The 19738-nt window shown below is 35.4% G+C and overlaps 1 protein-coding gene across 2 annotated transcripts in view; it reads left to right on the forward strand.

Moving 5' to 3' along the window:
* The window catches only part of Fbxl17 (F-box and leucine rich repeat protein 17), a 481585-nt gene that overhangs the window by 443835 nt on the left and 18012 nt on the right, over positions 1-19738 (forward strand). For both annotated transcript variants that reach the window (XM_020175035.2, XM_020175052.2), the window contains one exon: positions 17183-17325. In XM_020175035.2, the coding sequence (XP_020030624.2) occupies positions 17183-17325 (143 nt within the window). The remainder of the gene's footprint in view (positions 1-17182; positions 17326-19738) is intronic.

Genomic DNA, 19738 nt, shown 5'->3' on the forward strand with positions numbered 1-19738 from the left:
ATCTGATTTCTCAAGCTGTCCAGCAAACAAGTGCCATTGTGAAATAGCTGTGAATATAAGAGAAGAGAAAGAAATACATAGGAAAACTGAAAACACACAACATAGTTTGGGAACCATTAGAACAGAGATTCCAAACTCCATGGGCCATATTCACCTCACAAACATGTTTAGGTTTGATCCCCAAATGTTTATTTATGCCATGTTGTTTTATTTTGTCATTGGTATTTGTTTTGTTTTGGTTGCTAGCTTCTAAAGTTTCAAGTGATTCCTCTTTTTTTTTTTTTTTTTTTTTGAGGTAGGGTATCACTGTGTAGCCGAGGCTGGTCTTGAACTTGTAATCCTCCTGCCTCAGCCTCCCTGACTGCTGGGATGACAGGAGTGCTCTAGCTGGTGATTCACATTTAAAAAAATTGATTTCAAGTTTCTCTTGAAGAATTGAAGATCTGGTAATCCTAAAAGTTATCAGTCCTTGAGAGTTTAAACTTACTGCAACATGTATACTCTCCAGTTTGCCAAACTGTCCCTCCACTTTTAGGGACAGTATTTCTGTGTCCACACTCCCCACTCTTTCCCACAGTCTGTCCAACACTGAGGCCCACTATTGTTTCCCATTTATCTTTGTATGTTTTGAAAAAATATTCTAGTATGAAATATTCATAATATCTGAGTCTCCATAAGTGAGCAGTAGGAAGGCAGGTCTAGAAGGCTAAGAACTGTGTAAAGAGAGGGAGCAAGTACATTGTTTTCATGGAGGAGAAGAACATTTCTGTGCGTAACATGCAAACAAGTTTATCTGTGTCCAAATAATATAATGAAGCAGCTTTGCTCATTTGCTTTACCTACATGGGCATTTTAGGCATCTGGGTTTACTAAAAGAAACTCTTCTGAAGTTCTTGTCCTAGCTTCTATTACATCAGAGTAAAATCATAATCAAGGAAAAGTCTGACTAGATTGAATAAATACTTGAGAACTATTTCTACCCAAATAGTCAAACTTTTGGAAACTTTTGATGTGTACACTGAGCTATAGGAAATTCCTGATAGTTAATAATTTTTTGACCAAAGTATCAGTTTCACCTGAATTAACCTACAGTAAAGTAGGAAGCTTCTGCTACCTGTTTTTTTCACTTCTCTAGAACTCTGTCTTTCCCACAATACCAAATAAACGAAACTGTGCTTTGTCCATGTTAATAAAAATAAAACTATGCTGAAAAATAGTTGCAAATATTATGTAAATCTTATGAAAGCAACCAAAACACATAATACTATGCCTCATTACATCTGAAGTGTAGCTTATGTTCATGGATGTGATAATAAACTGAAAATATTTTGCAGTTGATAAGTTCTTCCTTAGGAGCAGCTGTTAGCTTTATAAATCCTCTAATCCCCTGTGATACAACGCTGTCTCTGGAGAGGAATACCGTATTTGACATCTAATAAAATATGTTCTTAAAATGAACTGCATTGAAGTTTACTAGCTCTCCTCTGTGGATGCAACTTGATACTTTTATAGGGTCTCCCTGAAAAAGAGAACATCACCTGAAATTTAGCTGACTTTATAAGAAACTTCAATAAATTTATAACACTTAAGTAGAAGGTTTGGGGGATAGAATTTTAGTTTAAAATACTTCATTTCTTAATTTATGACCAGTTCTGCCAAATAGATGTAATACACACAAATAATTTTAAGCACATAGTGGTTACTCTATGTTGTATGTATATTTTGAAAAATCAAATGAAATAACGAATAGAGAACTAAATTACCTGATATTCTTTAGTTTGAACAGTTTATTTTTGTTGAAAGAATAAAATTTCAGAGAATAAAATGCTTAAGTTCTTATTTTTAACTTTCAGAGCTATTATCACCAAGGATGAATTGGATTTCTTAAAATAATAGTCGTTTGTTTATAACTGTATATATAAATATTTATGATATTTCTGTTTTGGGGGAACTGTCAATCATAGTCTGTTTTCTTGAAAAAAAAATCTCTTCTTGGACCTAGAAAGTACTTGGCTGAATTTAATGACTATTATATTGATAGTGAGTTGATGATGGAAAAAAGTAAATTGAAGCATAATACTTCTTATTCAAGATTTGCTACAATTAAACAGAACTGAATTCTCTTACTAAAATGACAACTGAATTAAGCCTTGTCACGATGTTTATTTTTGCAGAAGTAATCTCCTTACTAAGAATACTTTTTTCATAAAATACCAGGCATTTACCTGTTTGTATTCAAATATCTTAAAATAAAAATATTTAGTATATTTAAGGTGTTGGTTTGATCAGAAAAAGTGTTTTAAATATGATATGAAGAAAAGATTCAAATTAAGAAACTGAGAATAATTGAGACTATATGAGACTGCTTAAGAATATATGGAGAATATTTCCTCATCTAGGATTTAATTTCAAGTATTATCTTATTTAATGGTAAATACAGTGCTCCAATTGGCAAAATAGCAGTGTACATCTAGATGTATAAAACTTACATTGAAAAAGATCATCCATTTACTCATATGGATTACCTAAACTTAAGTACTATAAAGAGAGTAATAGTGCAGGAACTAGAATAACTGGAAAGATGTGATTAATTAATTATTAGACATGCTTACATTTACTAGGATACACTGTTCTTCCTTAATGCCGTTTTTCTGCTTTCACTGTGCCTTTCGTTTTTGCTTTTAACAAACAAGGTAACACATACACATGTTAAGGGACTGACCTTTCTTTTGATTATATATTATATGTATTCATAATGAATACCTAAAACTGGGAACCATTAGTAATGACTAGGTTTCCCATACTCTTTCTCACCAATTAAAATGATTGATAGATCACATGGATCTATATTCTCTGTTCTTAAAATCTTGCCAAAATGACATTAAGAGAATTTTTTAAAACACAGAATGGGAAAGAAGAAAAGAGATATTAAGAGCTGTTAACACATTTTTAGAAAACAGAAATCAGGAGGAATGGTAACAGTCTTAACAAAAGAATCCACAACCTAAATGCTATCTGAAAGGCACCCTAAGACAGGTGAGCTTTTGGACCCACAGACTTTCTGCAAGGGTCAGATTTCAAGGTCACTGGATGCTCTCAAAGCCCCAGATATAGTAAAGCTTCTTTAGGTGACTAGACATTTGAGAAAAGCTTCCAAACATAAGAGAAGGCTATGAAAACAAACAGAAAAATGAGGCCAAGAAGAAATAGTAGCAAAGCAGATGGCAGAAGAAAACATTGAGAAGTATTAATATTACTCTCAGAGATAAAAATAAGTTGCATCCTTGAAGAAAAGAACAGGCTACTATGAAAGAAAGGACTTGAGTTTCCACATTGAATGTATCCACTAAATGCCCTACTTCAGGACTGAAAAGAGATCTACATCATCTTGCTATTTCAGATTGTCAAGGACTTACCTCAGATGCCCATGAATGGATGAATGGATAAAGAAAATGTGGTATATGTATACAGTAGGGTATTACTTGGCTATAAAGAAGAAACAAATTATGTCATTTGCTGGAAAATGGATAGAACTGGTGATAATCATGTTAATTAAAATGAGCCAGTCCCACAAAGACAAATATCACGTTTTCTCTCATTTGTGGAATCTAGGGGAGTGGGCAGAATAAACACAAGTTCATGAAAGTAAAAAGGGACTAATGGAGAGGTGGAAGTGGAAGAGAAAGGGGAGAGGGACAGGAAGTATAAGAAAAAGTAATAGAGGGATGAACATGATCAAAGTGCATTTTTTTTAAATTGGAGTATATTAAATTGTACAGAGTAAGAGGTTTCATCATGACATTTCCAAACAAGTGATCAAAGTACATTATATGCATGTATTTTAATATCACAAAGAAATCCCTTACTTTGTGCAATTATTGTATGCCTGCTATGTTTCTCCTCTTTCCTACAGGAGAGTCAATAAATTATATCTGAGGTTAACATATAGAATTTTATTAATGATTCCAAATTATTAAAGGTTTCCTTAATTTATGTGGGTGTTTTTTTTTTGTTTTTTTTTTTGGAGACAGGGTCTGTATAACCCAAGCTGGCCTGGAGCTCAAGATCCTCCTGCCTCAGCCTCACCAGTGCAGGAATTATGGACATACACTACCACAACCAGTCTAATTTGTATGAATTTTTTAAAAGACTTGTCTCATCGTAAAGAAACATTTAACTGAGATTTTGTGATTCTTTTATTTGCAGTCGGTTTCTTCATTTTAGTTAAATGCAAATGAAAACAAATTACTTTTTTAAAGTATGTATAACTACATATGATATTTCTGAAATTATCTTTGATTTGCCTATTTGCCAAAGGTGCTAGAAAAATTCTGGGCATTGCTGAGAATCAACTTTGGGTTTTTATGTTATTGTAAGAAATAACTGAGTTGTCATCCACATAGTTTTCTGCATCAGTTAACATTTTCTAATTTACATAACAAAAACCAAAGGAGGCCACTTAAAGTAAAAAACACACCACAGAACAAAAAAGAAATATATTGGAAGGAAATGGGGTAACTCCCAGAATCAAAATAAAAACCAAATGAGGGAGGCCTTGTAAATGACCAAAAACATGGGATTTCTTAAGTAGCTAGGACTAATTACAGTGTCATTAAAGAAATTCCTCCAGGATGGATAGGCTCAGCTGTTCTTTAAGTCATTCCAGGCATGTGTCAGAGATCTGCACCTGAGAATGGTTAGTCAGGTTTGGGACACAGGACTACCCATGGAACAGTCAGGAAAACTTCCATGGCAGTCCTCAAACTGCATCCCAAGAAAAGGAAAATTGAGGGTTTATTACCAGAAAGTGGGAATGAATAGTAGATAGGTTAAAAACTATCACTGTCCTTCATCTTCACCTCACTTTAAATTCACACTAAAGTAAGCTTCTCTCCCACTCCGTACACCACTAGAGGAATTAGCTGATTTAGTTTCTTTATCAGATCTGTTCCTCCATTCCTTTCAAAGTAATTACAGGCTGCTTCTTCCCTGTCTCATGACACTGATTATTAGCTAAAGCTAATTCATCAGCTGGATATAGGTGAAACACCTTTAGCTATCTTTCAGGAAAAGCTTAGTAAATTATTTGTCATTCTCCAGCCCAAGAAATGTTCTCCCTGTAAGTAAAAGTTTATTAGATACCGTGAGAGGTCTTTGGGTTCAGCCATTTTCTGTCCCAGCTATAATTAGAAAGTTAGACAAATTATATCAACTCCTAGGGAAAAAAATTCATGCACAGCCTCTTTTTAATATATCCAATTTACTCTATTTGCTTGGTATTAACAACTGTTAATGTTAGGTCCTTATTCCCTTCCTTCCTGGTTGAAAGAAGTATGTGGCCACAGCCAGTACCTACAAATGGACAGTTAATTACCCGGCATGGAGGGCTGTGTGAGTCATCACTGCAGTGGGGAAGGGAGCCATGCCAATTGTCAGCCTTTCTAAACTACATAGTGTTCTGTGGTTTATGTTCCAATCAATGGTGGCAAACCTCCAGAAAGAAAATACTACCTAGATGTTGGGGACTCATTAAACAAATCAGTTTGTAGTCCTTCGTCAATAATTTCCAAACCTGGCTGTATCAAAGTCACTTGATGACATTCACAAAAAAAAAAAAGAAGAAGAAGAAGAATCTTCTGGGTTGGGGCCAGGACTGATTCAAGATTTTTCAGAGCCTGGGGATTATCTTATTTAAGGGTCTCTGTTACAAAAGGAATAAAAGTATCTTTCTTTTACAAATTTTACATAAATATACTACTGTGTGAGCACATTTCTAGGACCCAGGTCCTTGTAATGTAAAGGTCCATGCACATGTAAACACTGAATAAATCTGTGGGTAAGAAGATTTACTAGGGATAAGTATGTGTTTGTGTACACACATAAGCATGTGTTCTTGTATGCATATTTTAAGCTGCCAGTGGGCAAATCCAGAACCAGCAGTCTCCTTTGTGTAGCATCTGTATTACTTATTCTATGCTACTCAATTTTTCTCCTTTCCTTATTAGTCAGACTTTTCATTGCTGTGATAAAATACCTGAAATAAACATCTTTTAAAGAAGAAAAGACTTATTTTGGCTCATGATTTCAGAGGTTTCAGTTCATGGTCACTTGGCTCCATTGGTTCTTGGCCTGTGATGAGGCAGAACATCATGGTAGAGAATATATGACAGAGCACAGTTGCTCATCACATTGGCTGCCGGGAAGTAGAATGGGGTGGGGCAAGACAAGATGCAGCCCCCAAGGACATGCCACCAGTGACCTACTTCCTCCAGTTAGGCTCCACTTCCTAAAGTTTCCAGAACCTCCCAAAATAGTGCCACCAGCTACAGACCAAGCCTTCAATACATGATTCTTTTTACAGTTCATATCCAAACCATAATACTTTCCTTCTCATCTTTGTTGCTTCCTCTTTTACTCTTGTTTTTCCATCTTCTATTCCTTATATTCTCTACCCACCCCCCATTTTTTTAGAGTGTGCCCAACCCAATAATTCTGCTCACAGCCTCATTGCTAGATTTGGGGGCTGAAATAATTGTGGAACTTTGTGAGAGTAGGCAGGTATATTAGAAAGTAAACTGGCAGGGGACTATTGATAGGTAGACAATAGAGAAGTTTTTTTTAAAAAGAGAATATAGAAAATTTAGTATTCTTTAATCCAATTTTCCAATTAATCCATAAAAATCTCAAATTGAAACGCTTTGACTTTCATGTTTTTATTTCCTTTGCCCTTCCATTATTTCTTGTATGTAAACTAATCCACACTCTAGACACCAGCCCCTGACTATTCTAGTTACAGTAGGGAGAAATAATTGAGCCACCTTTTTGTTTTAGTTTTAGTCTGTAAATAACTATGCTTCTCACATGATTTACGATGTTGGATAATGGCACCAGTAAGTGTGTTTGCCTTGAGGAACACTAGATTAGACATTATGACTGAGGGACATGTCAAGTTTTTTGTTATATACTAGTAAAATTAAGTGATCTGCCCAGTTGAAACCTTTCAAAAACTGTCTTTTACTTTGTAAAACAAACAAGCAAAACAATATGTCTAGTGTTGAAAAAATGTATGCCTTACCTATAATCTCAACAAAGATGCCTACTGTTACCATAGTGACTAGCATTCTATAGCTACTCAATAAATACTTTTGGAATAAAAGAGTTGAACTCTAGAGAGCAAAAACCCTTTCTGTTTTTTTCCCGTAAGTGCTCATTATAATTGTGATGGGTAAGAGGTTTGTATTTAATTAAGCCTAATATATTAAATGTTAACAAATAAAAACTTCATGCTACACAATGATGATGCAAAGAGGAATAAGGGTGGTCTTTGCCCCTCTCCAGTGAAGGTTATATCCAGTAGAAGCTGCCAATATATTCCTAGCAATAAAAGGACACTTTGACACAGAGAACCATTATGTAAAGTTTCATGTAAGACATTTCTTTAAAATCTAAATACTAAAAAAAGATTTCCTTGCTTTTGACATGGCTTGACATCTCTCTTTTTCTCATTTCCCATGCAATCCATCAGCAAATGCTGTTGTGTGGTCCTATCTTTAAACTCTATTCGGAATTCAACCCCTTCTATGTGCAGTTCTGGGCCAGTCCACTATCACTTCTTGCTTGGATAATAGCAATGACCTCTTTATTAGTCTCTGTTTCTGTTCTTGCCTACTAACAGTTTATTCTTAACCCAGAAGCCAAAGCAGTTCTTTGAAAATTTAAGTTAACTGTATCACTCTTCTGCCCCAAAATTTACAATTAGAGTTCGAGCAGATATGGTTTAAATGACCTACAAGATAATTTTTTCCACCCTTACTTTCCTTAACAGCCTGATCTCATAACAACTGTTCTCCATCATTCCAGAACAAATCCGTAATCCCACCTCATGGACTTGATGTTAGATTTTTTTGTGTGGAATACCTTTTCCTTAGATATCTGTGTAACTTACTCACCTACCTCTCCAAGTTTTTGACCAAATGTTACTTTACATGTGAGGCTTTTCCTGACCATCCTAGTTAAAATTGTAACATTCTCGTGCTTCATCTCTGCTTTATTTGTCTCCAAAGCATTATCACCATATGAAAAATTATATGCCTACTTATTTACTTGATCTAGAATATAAATCCTATAAAAACAGGGATTTGACCTCTTTTTAACCAACTCCTAAGAGCATTATCTGGTGCATAGCAGGTACTCAGTATTTGTTGAATGAAAGAAGAGATAATGTATTAATTCTGCTATTATTCCCACTTGTTCTTCCCTCTTCCTCTGGTTTTCTTTTCTTCTATCTCAAGAACATTTTATGCTATTTACTGGTCAGTCTGACAATATGTATGCTTACCCCAACTTCTGTGTCTTCTAAATGGTGGTCACTAGGATCATATCCTGCTCTGTGGCACGTGGAGTCAGATGAATGTTGATGTCTAACACCTGTTCTGTCTTTAGGGTAGTCTGTAAAATTCAATTCAGAAAGGTAGACAGGTAGGTATATGACAGTGACACTAATTTACTTTTCAATATCCATGAACTAACATATTTTAAACCCAGAATTCACTTCTCATAAAGTGAGGAAATCTAATATAATGTCAGCATTTTGAAAAGAACACATAATTCTTCGATAAGCAGTATCTGCATTTATGCAGGCTGGTGAACCAGGGACTTTAGGTTCTCTGCTAATGGTAAGAGTGGGAAAGCTTTTTTTTCTTCCTCATCTTAAATTCTAAAATTTAATAAGAGGATTGTCAGGGGAACTCAACATTCCCCTCAAAGGGTTGGCTACCACCAAACAGCACCACTGAAAACCAAAGCAATGGGTCAGATTCCTATAAATGTAGGTTAGTTCTAAACACGCCCCGTGTGTATTACATTTTTGGAACTCACATATATGGAAACAATTTCTGCAGACTTGATCAGATGTGTACATTTATACTTGTGAAGTAAAAAATTAATAGGAAAAGATAAAGAGAGGAAATACTCTTGCTCTGGCGCATTTAAACACTTAAAAAAAAAGTGTTTTCACCAGCTTGTTCATCTCAATGGAAGGAGAGCAGATGCAACCTATGAATAATGCTTGGATTTCTGTTTCAGGGTGTAGAGGGCAGGAGAAACTCTTCCCAGAAAGGTCAAGGGCCACAACCAGCTTGCTCCCTTTGTGACTCAGACAGTGCTTATGTGCTGCTATTCTGAACTCAGTAAGCAGAGTTATGTAAAATGAATGGCCCCACATGCAGTATCTTGAAAATTCTAGCACAATTTGAAATTTTCCTACCACTGTTGGGAAATCCTTTTTATTATATGTATTTTCCACATGGTTTTCAGAGATTCAGAGTTCCTAAATAAAGCATACTCTTTAGTCTTTGAAATGATTAGAAATAACTGAGCATTTGAAAAGGTTTTCATATCCTTATTCTTTTTCTTGTTAGTATAGCATTGATAACCACCCCACAGTACACACTGTGGATATATCTCACAAACAAAACAAGCAGCTAAAAACGCAGAAGATTGATGTTTAATTCTATTTATATAAATTGCAAAATCAAAAAAAAAGCTAATCTATGTGAGTGATTATACTTATTTGATCATGATTATACTTATTTGGGGAACAGTAGTGACTGAAGTGGGGCCTGCAGGGATGCTACAGTCATGCTGTGTTTCTGGCTTAATACTGTTACATAGCCATGTAAACTTTGTTAAAAGTTCAACAAGTTATACCTTTGGGACATGTGAAACTTTCTACATTCATGCTATACTTCTGAAAAATTAATTAAATCTAAAAAATGGGTGACATTTGATTTTCAGAAATTTAGAGGTCCTAGATAAATCATAGTCCACATTTGCTGCTCCAAAGATTTCACAGTCTAGAGAGGAAGACGGATATAGTGATAAACAATTCTAAGATGAAACAAACCCTGATAAATGCTGCATTTCTAAAATAAATGTGCTGAAGTAGAAGAAAATATTGACAAAAAAGAACAACAGAAAAAATATTTTAAAGTGTAGTCAGTTTCTGATTTATTACAGGTAAAATAATATAATGATGTATATAAATGGAAGGAAGGGACATAAATTAGAAGTAAAGAGATTTAAAAGTGTTGGATTATAAATAAGCAATTACTGTTTGAGAAGGCAAATTGTTTTAAAGTATAAAAACACGTAAGCTATCTGTAGCCTTAAAAGTGAGCTCTTTTGGTTTTAGCCGCCTCACTTTGCCTGAGTTGTAGGTTATTCTGTTCCAGTGTTTCTCAGCTCCAGAAGCTTTTATAGCTTTTTCTGAATCAATCCCTGGGGTGGGACGTGGGCACCTGTACTTTGGGAATCTGGGATTCTCCACAACAGCCAGGGTGAGCTATGGTCCCTGCAGGATAGAGGGAGCCTTCGCAGGGACCAGCAACACAACAAATGTCTCTGAAAGTGTCATTTCTTTGTTTTTGGAGCTTCTGCGACTTCTACAAAGAGCACTTTTCATATTTATCTCTTTGTAACTGTGCCAAGAAATTTCTTTTCAAATGGCTTTTATCCAAGTATTACATGAAAGATGGTAATCCTACTGTTAAATTTTAACCCTAATTCTTTCAAGCTCTAGGGCATTTCTTCTTATTTTATTATAGGTATCTAGATACATAATAGAAGATAGAACAAAATAGCACATAGAGGTCACTTGTTAATACACTTGTATGACTAATCATCCTCTTATGAGGGAAAAAGTGTATTTTTAGTCCTAACATTTATATATCAGATCTTTTATTGTGAAAATAATACCCATTTTCACTTAGAAAATTTTAGTTCTCCACTTAGTTCATTCTCTTATCCACTAATAGCTTATTCTTTCTTTAAGTTGTTGTTTTGAAATAATTTTAGAATTACAAAGATGCAAAAATAGTAGGCTTCACATACATCTTCATCCAGCTACCCCTACTATTATATAATACAATTAGCAAAGCCAGTTAATTAACATTGAAACAATAAGCTTAACTAAACTACAAATCTTATCTAAATTTCACTTATTTTTCCCTAATCTCTTTATTTGCTCCAGGGTCCAATTGAGGATCCTACATCATGTTTAGTTGTTAGGTTGACTTAGTCCCATCTAATTTGTGACTGGTTGCTTATTTTTGTTTATTTGCTTGTTTGTTTGTCTTAATTCCACTACTGAAACCCTTTTGATAAGTACTGGTGAATCCATTTGCAGAATGTTTCTGATGTGCAGTTCATGTGATGTTTTCTTATGAGTAGATTGAGGTTATTCATTCTGGCAGGAATACTACAGACATGATCAGGAGACACATGACGTTTCTATGTATTATTTGTCAGCGATGTTAACCTTCATCAGCTGGTTAAGGTGGTGTGTGCTAGATCTATCACTACTAAATTGTAGTGCCCCTCTTTGCATTGATAAATATCATTGCATTGTTCTAGTATGTGGTTCCTCCTCCAACTTTCACCAACTGCTTTTAGCACCGCAAGTGGCTCTTGCCTGCAACAATTACTGCTGCAGTCCTTGCCTGGTGATGTTATTTCTTTTGTTCCATCCTGATTAATTAATTGAAATTCTTCCATATGGAAGGGGTGCCCCTTCTTGCCTATTTATTTATTTGGTGATTTATTTACATCGGTATGGACCTGTAGATACTTATTTTATGAACTATAACTTAATTATTGTCATTACTTATTTTGATGCTTAAATTGTTTTTGAAGCTTTGGCCATTGGCAGCTACTTCTGGTTGGATCCTGTATAGTTTTGACATGCCCTCATTCTTTTAAAACACTTCTTTTTTCTGACATCATTATATATTCCAGAATCATCTTGTGTTTCCTCTGACCCAGTTCTAGAATAAATCATTTCTCTAAGAAGCTCTGATTTCTTTTATTTGAGAATGGTATTTAATGTGTATATAAACACATGAATATATAATCATCCATACATAAAACCAGGCATACCCATCCACCATATTTATTATATGTTTCTGTATCTTTATGTGTACACATACATATACTGAAAACTATGAGTACATTCTAGTAAATCTAATTCCAAGTCAATGCAATTCAAGTCTCTCACCCTTTCCTTATTTGTACCTTCTTTCTTTAACAGTGAAAAGATTGACTGTCATTATTTGTAATCCTAAATTACACAAAAAGTAGTAACTGAATTGTTAACTCATATCCCTGTGAGAAATAGATTTACTAACTAACGTGCAGTATTTGCTTATGTTCTTTTTAGTTCTCATCCTACAATATCCAGACAAAATGATGTTTCTAAAGCAACTGAAATTAATTCTTAATTCCCAGCCTCTTCAGTATAGTTGTATTATTCATCTGGGTTATGCTGTTCATTTTCATTACAATTGGATTCATTTGTTTGTATTCTTTGTTGGGTTCCTCAATATTTTTTTTTATTTCGTGAAGTATGTAAAGCATTACTATGACTCAGAGAATCAAAGTCATATAAAAAAAGGTATTCTAAGAAGTGTCTCTCCTCAAACCACCACTCCTCCGTTTTGAGCCTCCTTTCCTGTCTTTTTCTATCAATAGTTAAACTTCTGTAGTTTCTAGTTTAACCTTTCCATATTACTTTTGTATAAAGGTGCAGATTTTATTCATCTTACTCCCTTTGTCTTACAAAAGGGTAATAGTATACCATATATACTCTTTTGCACTTTGCTTTTTTTCACTTAATGATTCAGAAATCAATCCACATTAGTTCTTCCTTATTAATTTTTTTAAACTACTTACAGTATTAAACTGTGTGGTATGGCATAATTTATTCAATCACTTTCCTTTGTATGATTATTTAGGCTGTTTCATAAATAAACTGTTATTTATGCAAATTTGTGTTACTGGAGCTATATTTTCCAAGTAGATACCTAGAAGTAGAATTTCTTGGTCAAAATTAATTGCATATATTCTTGAATTTTTCAATCACTCTCTCTGTCACCTGTATACTTATGGAAATAAATGCCTGTTAGGAGGTTAACATATATCCTTGATCAGCATACAAGTTATTGAATGATATGTCTTAATTTGTATAATTTTTAAAATTTAACTTTCCTCATTACTTATACTTAGCACACAGAAAGTATATTGATATTGCACTGAAAGTAGGAACTAGTCTTGCATAATTTATCCCTTTTCAAGGCTCAATAAATACCATTGTAATATATCAACAGCCCCAATGAAGGTAATAATCATACACTACAGTGACAAGCCTATAAGCCCAGGTATAGTCTACGAGTTCATGATCACCAGTAGAGAACAGGCAGTTCAAAAACTCTGGCAGTGACATAATGACTAAGCACTTATAAAATGCTCTCATTTGCCCAGAGCTTTTTATTTTTCAAAGCTCTTTCAAGTCTTTTCATTTTATATCAACTGCTCCAATAGGATGGTTTGGGCAAATATCAAATAAATCATGGCATTTATGTAGTAAAAAATCCCTTTCACATATTATCTTATTTGAACCTCACACTGACCCTGTTAGTTAGGACATAGCCTAACATAACCCTGTTAGGCAAGATATAGAGTCAACATCCCCATTGTCCAGGTGAAGAAGCCGAGACTCAGAGAAGTTAAATGTCATACTGTGGTCAGACATCTACAAAACAGTGTGACTAGAACTGAACTTGAGACTATACTACACCACAGATCTCACAACTAGCTCATGAACAGCATTTCTCATGAAATGAAAATTTCCAAAGACACTATTCTGAGAGAGGTAAATTACTTGGTATATATTTTGTAATCAAAAGAGTCTATTAGGTGAATGTAATAGTCACAGGGTAAACACTTGGCTACCTGTCAGCTGTAATATGTAAGTCCTGAATGATGGTGATGAGAAATACATTCTGAACATGTGCAGACTCCACTTCACCCTGGGTGAAGCTGCACGGAAGGACAATCCCTGGCTCTGGAGCCAATCGCAGTTTGCACAATGGCTCTGCCACTTTATTGGAGCGGGGTCTCTGAGTTATTTAACCTTAGCTTTCTTATCTCTAAAATGGCCATCGTTCTGAGGGCTATTGGGAAGATGAAGGGCAATTTCATCAGGGATATCCGCCTAGAGGTCTCCTCCCTATCTAAATGCTATTCTTCTCTCCTATAATGGCCAGTCCATTTCCTTCAGAGCACTTGTCACGATTTAGAATTATATATACTTTTATGTGTATTTGTTTCATCTGTCTCTTTTATTAGCATGTAAGCTTCATGATGTTCAGGACGCTAATTGTTTGTGCTGTTCTGCATCCCTTGTGCCTATCCCAGTATCATTAACCATTGAATAAAATATTTCTGGAATGAATCTTCCTCATCCTCAAACTTGTTTTTACTTTAGCCACATAGAGTGACCTGCAGCTCTCCTCTCCTTTCTTATCGCTCAGTCTTGGTACATGCTATTTCCTTTGCCCAACAAACGTGCCCTTACTCCTTTGGTTTTTTTTTGTTTTTTTTTTTTCCTGGAGAATTCTCGCTCTTCTGTGAGGGCTTCTTTGGTATCCCTCCTCCCATGAAGAATGATGACCAATAGCCATTGGTGCATTCAACTAATATTTTTGAGAACCTACACTGTATCAAGCATGTGCTAGGTGTTGGACATATAGTAGCGAATAGAAGCTGTCACTGTAATGTGAAAGGCGGGCCATAAAAAAGTAAAATAAATAATGGCATTTCCAGTTATCGTAAATGATAGGATCATCAGTTTTGAGAAGCTGGCCTTTGATTTGACATTTGAAAGGTGAGAAGGAATTAGGAGTAGGAAGCGATAGAGGATGAGCATTGTTTTATGACTGCTTACTTGGCTTTTCTTCCCAACCTCCTTTCTTTCCTGACCGCCACTCCACCAGTCTCTGAGCTCCATGAATCTCTGTATCCCCAGGACCCAGCACAAGCTCAGTATGTCACACTGTAGTTCTACCACTGGGCATGTAGCCTATCAGAATTGCCAGGTGCCTGACCACATGATTCTCATTTAGTCTATGTGCAGTCAGAGTTGAGAGCTGGCTTCCAATTTAAAATCCACTCCCGCACATATTATCTTGTGGCATTAGCTCTCCAATACCTCTGTATTGTTTCCTGATCTTTAAAGCAAAAATAACAATAAGAGTTCATAGGGTACTGTGACTGTTCAACCAAATAATATGCTAGAAATTCTTAGCCCAGAACCTGGCACATGGAAAATAATCAATAAATTGTTGGCAGAAATGCTTTAGTGTTCATGAGGTATTTATTGAATAAATGAATGAGTTAAGGAATAATAAAGTTTAATTCTAACTTCAGTAAACAGAACAAGGTCAAAACAAAAACTGAGCGTCCTCATTCATATTCAGCCGTCTTCTTTATTGTGTATTTTGATTTGAACAAGAAAGAAAAAGCAAAGAAAAACTCCAAACACCAGTAATTTTAGCACCCAAAGTCTGTAATTATTGACTCTTCATTTGCTTATGAAGCAGCCTGTGAAAGCATCTCATATCATTTGATTTGTCTTTTTCTCAATAGTTCAGGGCTTTCATGTTCTAATCTTAAACCTCAATACAAAAATAACTATATATATAATTTTTTTAAATGCACACAATCTACCAATCTTGGGCCATCCTGCAACTTGCACTTTGTCATCTTTTAAAAATCAGTTTGAGCACTTTATATTGGAAAGGATTTCTTTCCTGCAACTCCTACTTCATTTATCAAAGGAGATCTTCAGGATATCATAAGCAGTGAAAGTTATGATAATACCAGACAGAACAGTTTCCTTAGGTCAGAGACACCAATAGGATTAACCTGGGATATTGCTCCTACTACACAAAAATACTGTCCAGACCATTTCAGCAAACATTTAGCAGCTGACAAATTCCACTGCCCTCCTCCCCTCTTGGAAAATTTTAAATGCCAAAACAGCATGCACAAAGATAAAAGCATTAACAGACTGGTCATGAGGAACTTAGTTCTTTCTTTATGATATTTTTACTGGAAAACACTGGTTGTTATAAGTATGTGGCTAGTTGCGAGAGCTTTGACACTGGTATGCATGAGTTTTCAGTAAAAAAAAAAAATACTTAGGTAATTAGCAAAGAGATTTTGCCCAATGGTCTTTTCTGTGAGATATACGTATTTATACAAGTAATTCACTCTTATTAACTTATTCAACACATTTTAGAAATTATCGCCTGCCTTTAATGTTGTAGAGATCAATTCATGCTATCTCAGAATAAGGAAATAATGGGCAAACAATTTCTCTTTTCTTTTTAACATTTGTGGCATTGTTTTCATTCACAAATCAATGCACCATAAATTGATTCTGGATAGAGGTATTGAAATCTGTTTTTATGTGTCCTGAATGTAGAGGACTTTTCAGAAGTCCTCAGAAAAGAGCTACATTCACTGATTGTTTGCTCCGACAGGATGATGGGTGAGGAAACTTTGCAGGGATAAGTAGCGCATGTCGAGGATTATGGGATAAGCATCTGCATTTTAGTAATGGTACAATGCTAGACAGTCAAGAACACTAGAGATACCGTAACAGTTTTCAGATGACAGGCTCCATTCTATATGTTAATAGAAAGAAGATTTCTGATATGGTGAGGAAATTTACCATAACAAATGCATTCCCTTTGCTGCATTCTAGCATGGCACCAATTAAATTCAACTATATGTGTAATGTACTCTTAATTCCCAACAGCCCCAGTGAGGACTAATGTGAAAAATATTATATGCTCTTAGATTTTGCAGGTCATGAACAGATGGAAAAAATTATGCTGATTCATAAAGAAATTTCCTTGCCGTATAACACACCTAAGAATGGTGTTTACATGGGTTTTTCTTTTAAAAATTAAAGCTACCCCAGATAAGATTTAGTTAGCAGTTGGGGTTTTTGCAATACTATATCTGTAATTCATTTTAATTTATTCCTTCTGCAAATATGATGTTTGAAAGTATAGGTAACCTTGCAATGAGTCAAAATGATAAAAGGTTGTGTCCAATGAAAGGGAACTTATGGAATGATTATTCACTTTGCAAAAAGGGTTTGTCATACGGAAAGCTTTCCTAAAGCATTTCAAATTTAATTTAGTTTATAAAACATTCATTTACACACAACATTTCAGGAACAAATTTAGTGAGGAAATGAGAGCAATACTCATAATAAGATAGAAATCCCTTGCACTGCTGACATTAATGCTTTCTTTCTCTCTGTCCCTCCTTGCAGCACTGATAGCCATTGGGCGATACAGCATGACAATAGAGACTGTGGATGTTGGATGGTGTAAAGAAATTACAGATCAAGGAGCCACTCTGATTGCACAGAGCAGCAAGTCTCTAAGATATTTGGGGCTGATGAGATGTGATAAAGTAAGAATTGTCTATCAAGGTGTTTGTTTCCTGCATATCATATTCTTTCCTTCCTGTATGCATACATACATACATTAAATATACATATATATGTACACACTCTATTATAGTTATGCAGTGTTGGCCTGGTTTTCTAATCTAAGATTGTTTTTGCATTTCTCTAATAATAAATTTTGTGCTTAAGAAGAATGAAAAAGCAATTACATACAGTGATCTTGGATTTTCGCATCCTAGTCATAAGCTCATGAACCAAAATTGAAAAGGTTGCATGGCGAACTGCAATTCACAGAGTCTAACAGTAAAATTCTATTCTGGATTCCAAACTTCCTGCAACAATAAGGTGGAAAGAACAGTTCCAAATTGGTTTTTCATAAGTGTGTAATTTCAGTGCTCAACATGTGTATATTCTGGCCATTTGAGGGCAAGAAAGGGCTGGTGAGGGAGATGTGAGGATTTGTGTATCCCTCTACTTCAGATACTCTCATCACATAATGAGAAATGGTCCCAGAGGCCCAGGCAGAGGCATGTGGAGCTGACCAGAGATGGTGAGCATGAATTTGGAAAATACTGCCCATTTAACATGGGACCTTCTGAAGACTGAGACGAAAGACAATAAAAACATATATAGAACCCAGGCATTAGACAGATGTTTTCATCTTTGTGGCTTCCATATTTTCCCTAAAATAAATCTAAGAAATGGTTATTTATATTATGAAGGTGAGGCAGTGGAGGCTCAGAAATGTTAGTCACTGGCCATAAGGCTATTCAGCTAAGGTCCAGTGTTTCTGGCCCAACTCTGGGCAGTCTGAAGCCATTGGGCTGCTTGCTCAGAAAAGTCTAACTCAGATACTTCCTAAGAAAGTGCTGGCATCTTATACCAATTTACACATGAGTGCTACTTTTGCAGTGATGATACGGACAAATTTAGCGAAAGAATGTGAAATTAAATACACATACCTCTCAAAGGGCATGCATTTTCTAAATGAAACAAATTTGGGGCAAAAAGAATGACCCAAATCCTTCATGTACTGTGTCAGTTTTGCTAATTGACCTAATTCTTTTTTCAAAATATTTTTTTTGAAATATTTTAAAATTCCAACTTATTATAGACCTTTGCCAGTTAGTTTTGTTTTAGAGCTTTTATTATATAAAATCTAGCCCAGTCTAGAAATCTACTTACTTGGTAACTTAGCAACAGTGCCGAGACCCAGGGGTTGCAGGTCTCCCTCAAATCTCATTGCTAGTTCACCTAACACTACTACTAACCCTGTCGCTTTAAAATGATTTCTGTTAAAGTAAGTTAAAGGGTCTACAATAGGTAGAGTACTCTAGAAACACAAAACAATGACAGCAGAGCTCCTTAGTTTCCACCAGAAAGAAATGTCATGTGAGTGCTATCTAATCAAGGACACCAAAATGTATGCATTCAGACATGTTTATGCGTCTACCACCATTCTCAGATTTTCCCATATTTCTAGCTCATCCTCTTTGCATTTAAGATCAGCCCCACCTTCAGAGATGAATTGTACAAGCTGTATGCTCCTGCTATACAGAAGATGATTCCAGACATAGTTGCTGACCAGCATTTTGCTGATTTTAAGTTAAGGAATTTGAATCCTTTTTTTACCCAATACAGATTAGTTCAAAATAAGATAGAGAGACTTTTTCCATTAGTAGTATCCCTTAGAGTCATAGCCCATGCCTTGGGCAGCATCTGAATTCACTTACCAACCCGAGAGCTGCTCTGCAAGCCCACTGACTCTTAATATGATGCTGTCTGGCCATAGCCTGCTGCAACATGGCCGAGCCCAAGAAGCTCAGCCTTGCTGTCTGGCTTCCTGAGATTCAAATCAGCACTGAGCCAACACAAGAGGTTCCATGAGGACAGAAGACGTTTCCAAACCACATACAAAGTATAAGTATGCCTTGCCCAGAAAGGCCTGCTTATTGGTTTAGTTGGATGGAAACCCGGACTAAAGTAGCTACTAAGCCTTCAAGTTTAGTATTGTGCCATCCATCTCCATATTTTAAATTATCATTGAGATTCAAAGACAGATTTGAGTAGAGAAGAAAAGTTAGCAATGAGAGCATACCCTCTGAAGCCAGAGTTTGGGTTCAAATGTGGTTACTGCACTTACTAGTTGTGTACCCTTGGGCAAAGCTTGTTTTCTCATTTATAAAATGGCAGTGATCCTAGTATCTATCTGATAGAATTGTGAGCATTGAAATGAGTTAACATCATATATAAAGCACTTAGAATAATGTCCACTGTATGTAAAATGCCCCGCTTTACTATTCCTATCATTAATGTCATTATATTAACCTGTATTGTGATATTTTAATTTCCAAATGAGAAAAAAATTACATTGCCTGCTATTCCATTTTGAAAGGAAATTGAAAACAGAGGAAGAAA

Source organism: Castor canadensis, chromosome 6 (genome assembly GCF_047511655.1).
Source record: "Castor canadensis chromosome 6, mCasCan1.hap1v2, whole genome shotgun sequence".
In the NCBI taxonomy this organism is placed as follows: domain Eukaryota; kingdom Metazoa; phylum Chordata; class Mammalia; order Rodentia; family Castoridae; genus Castor; species Castor canadensis.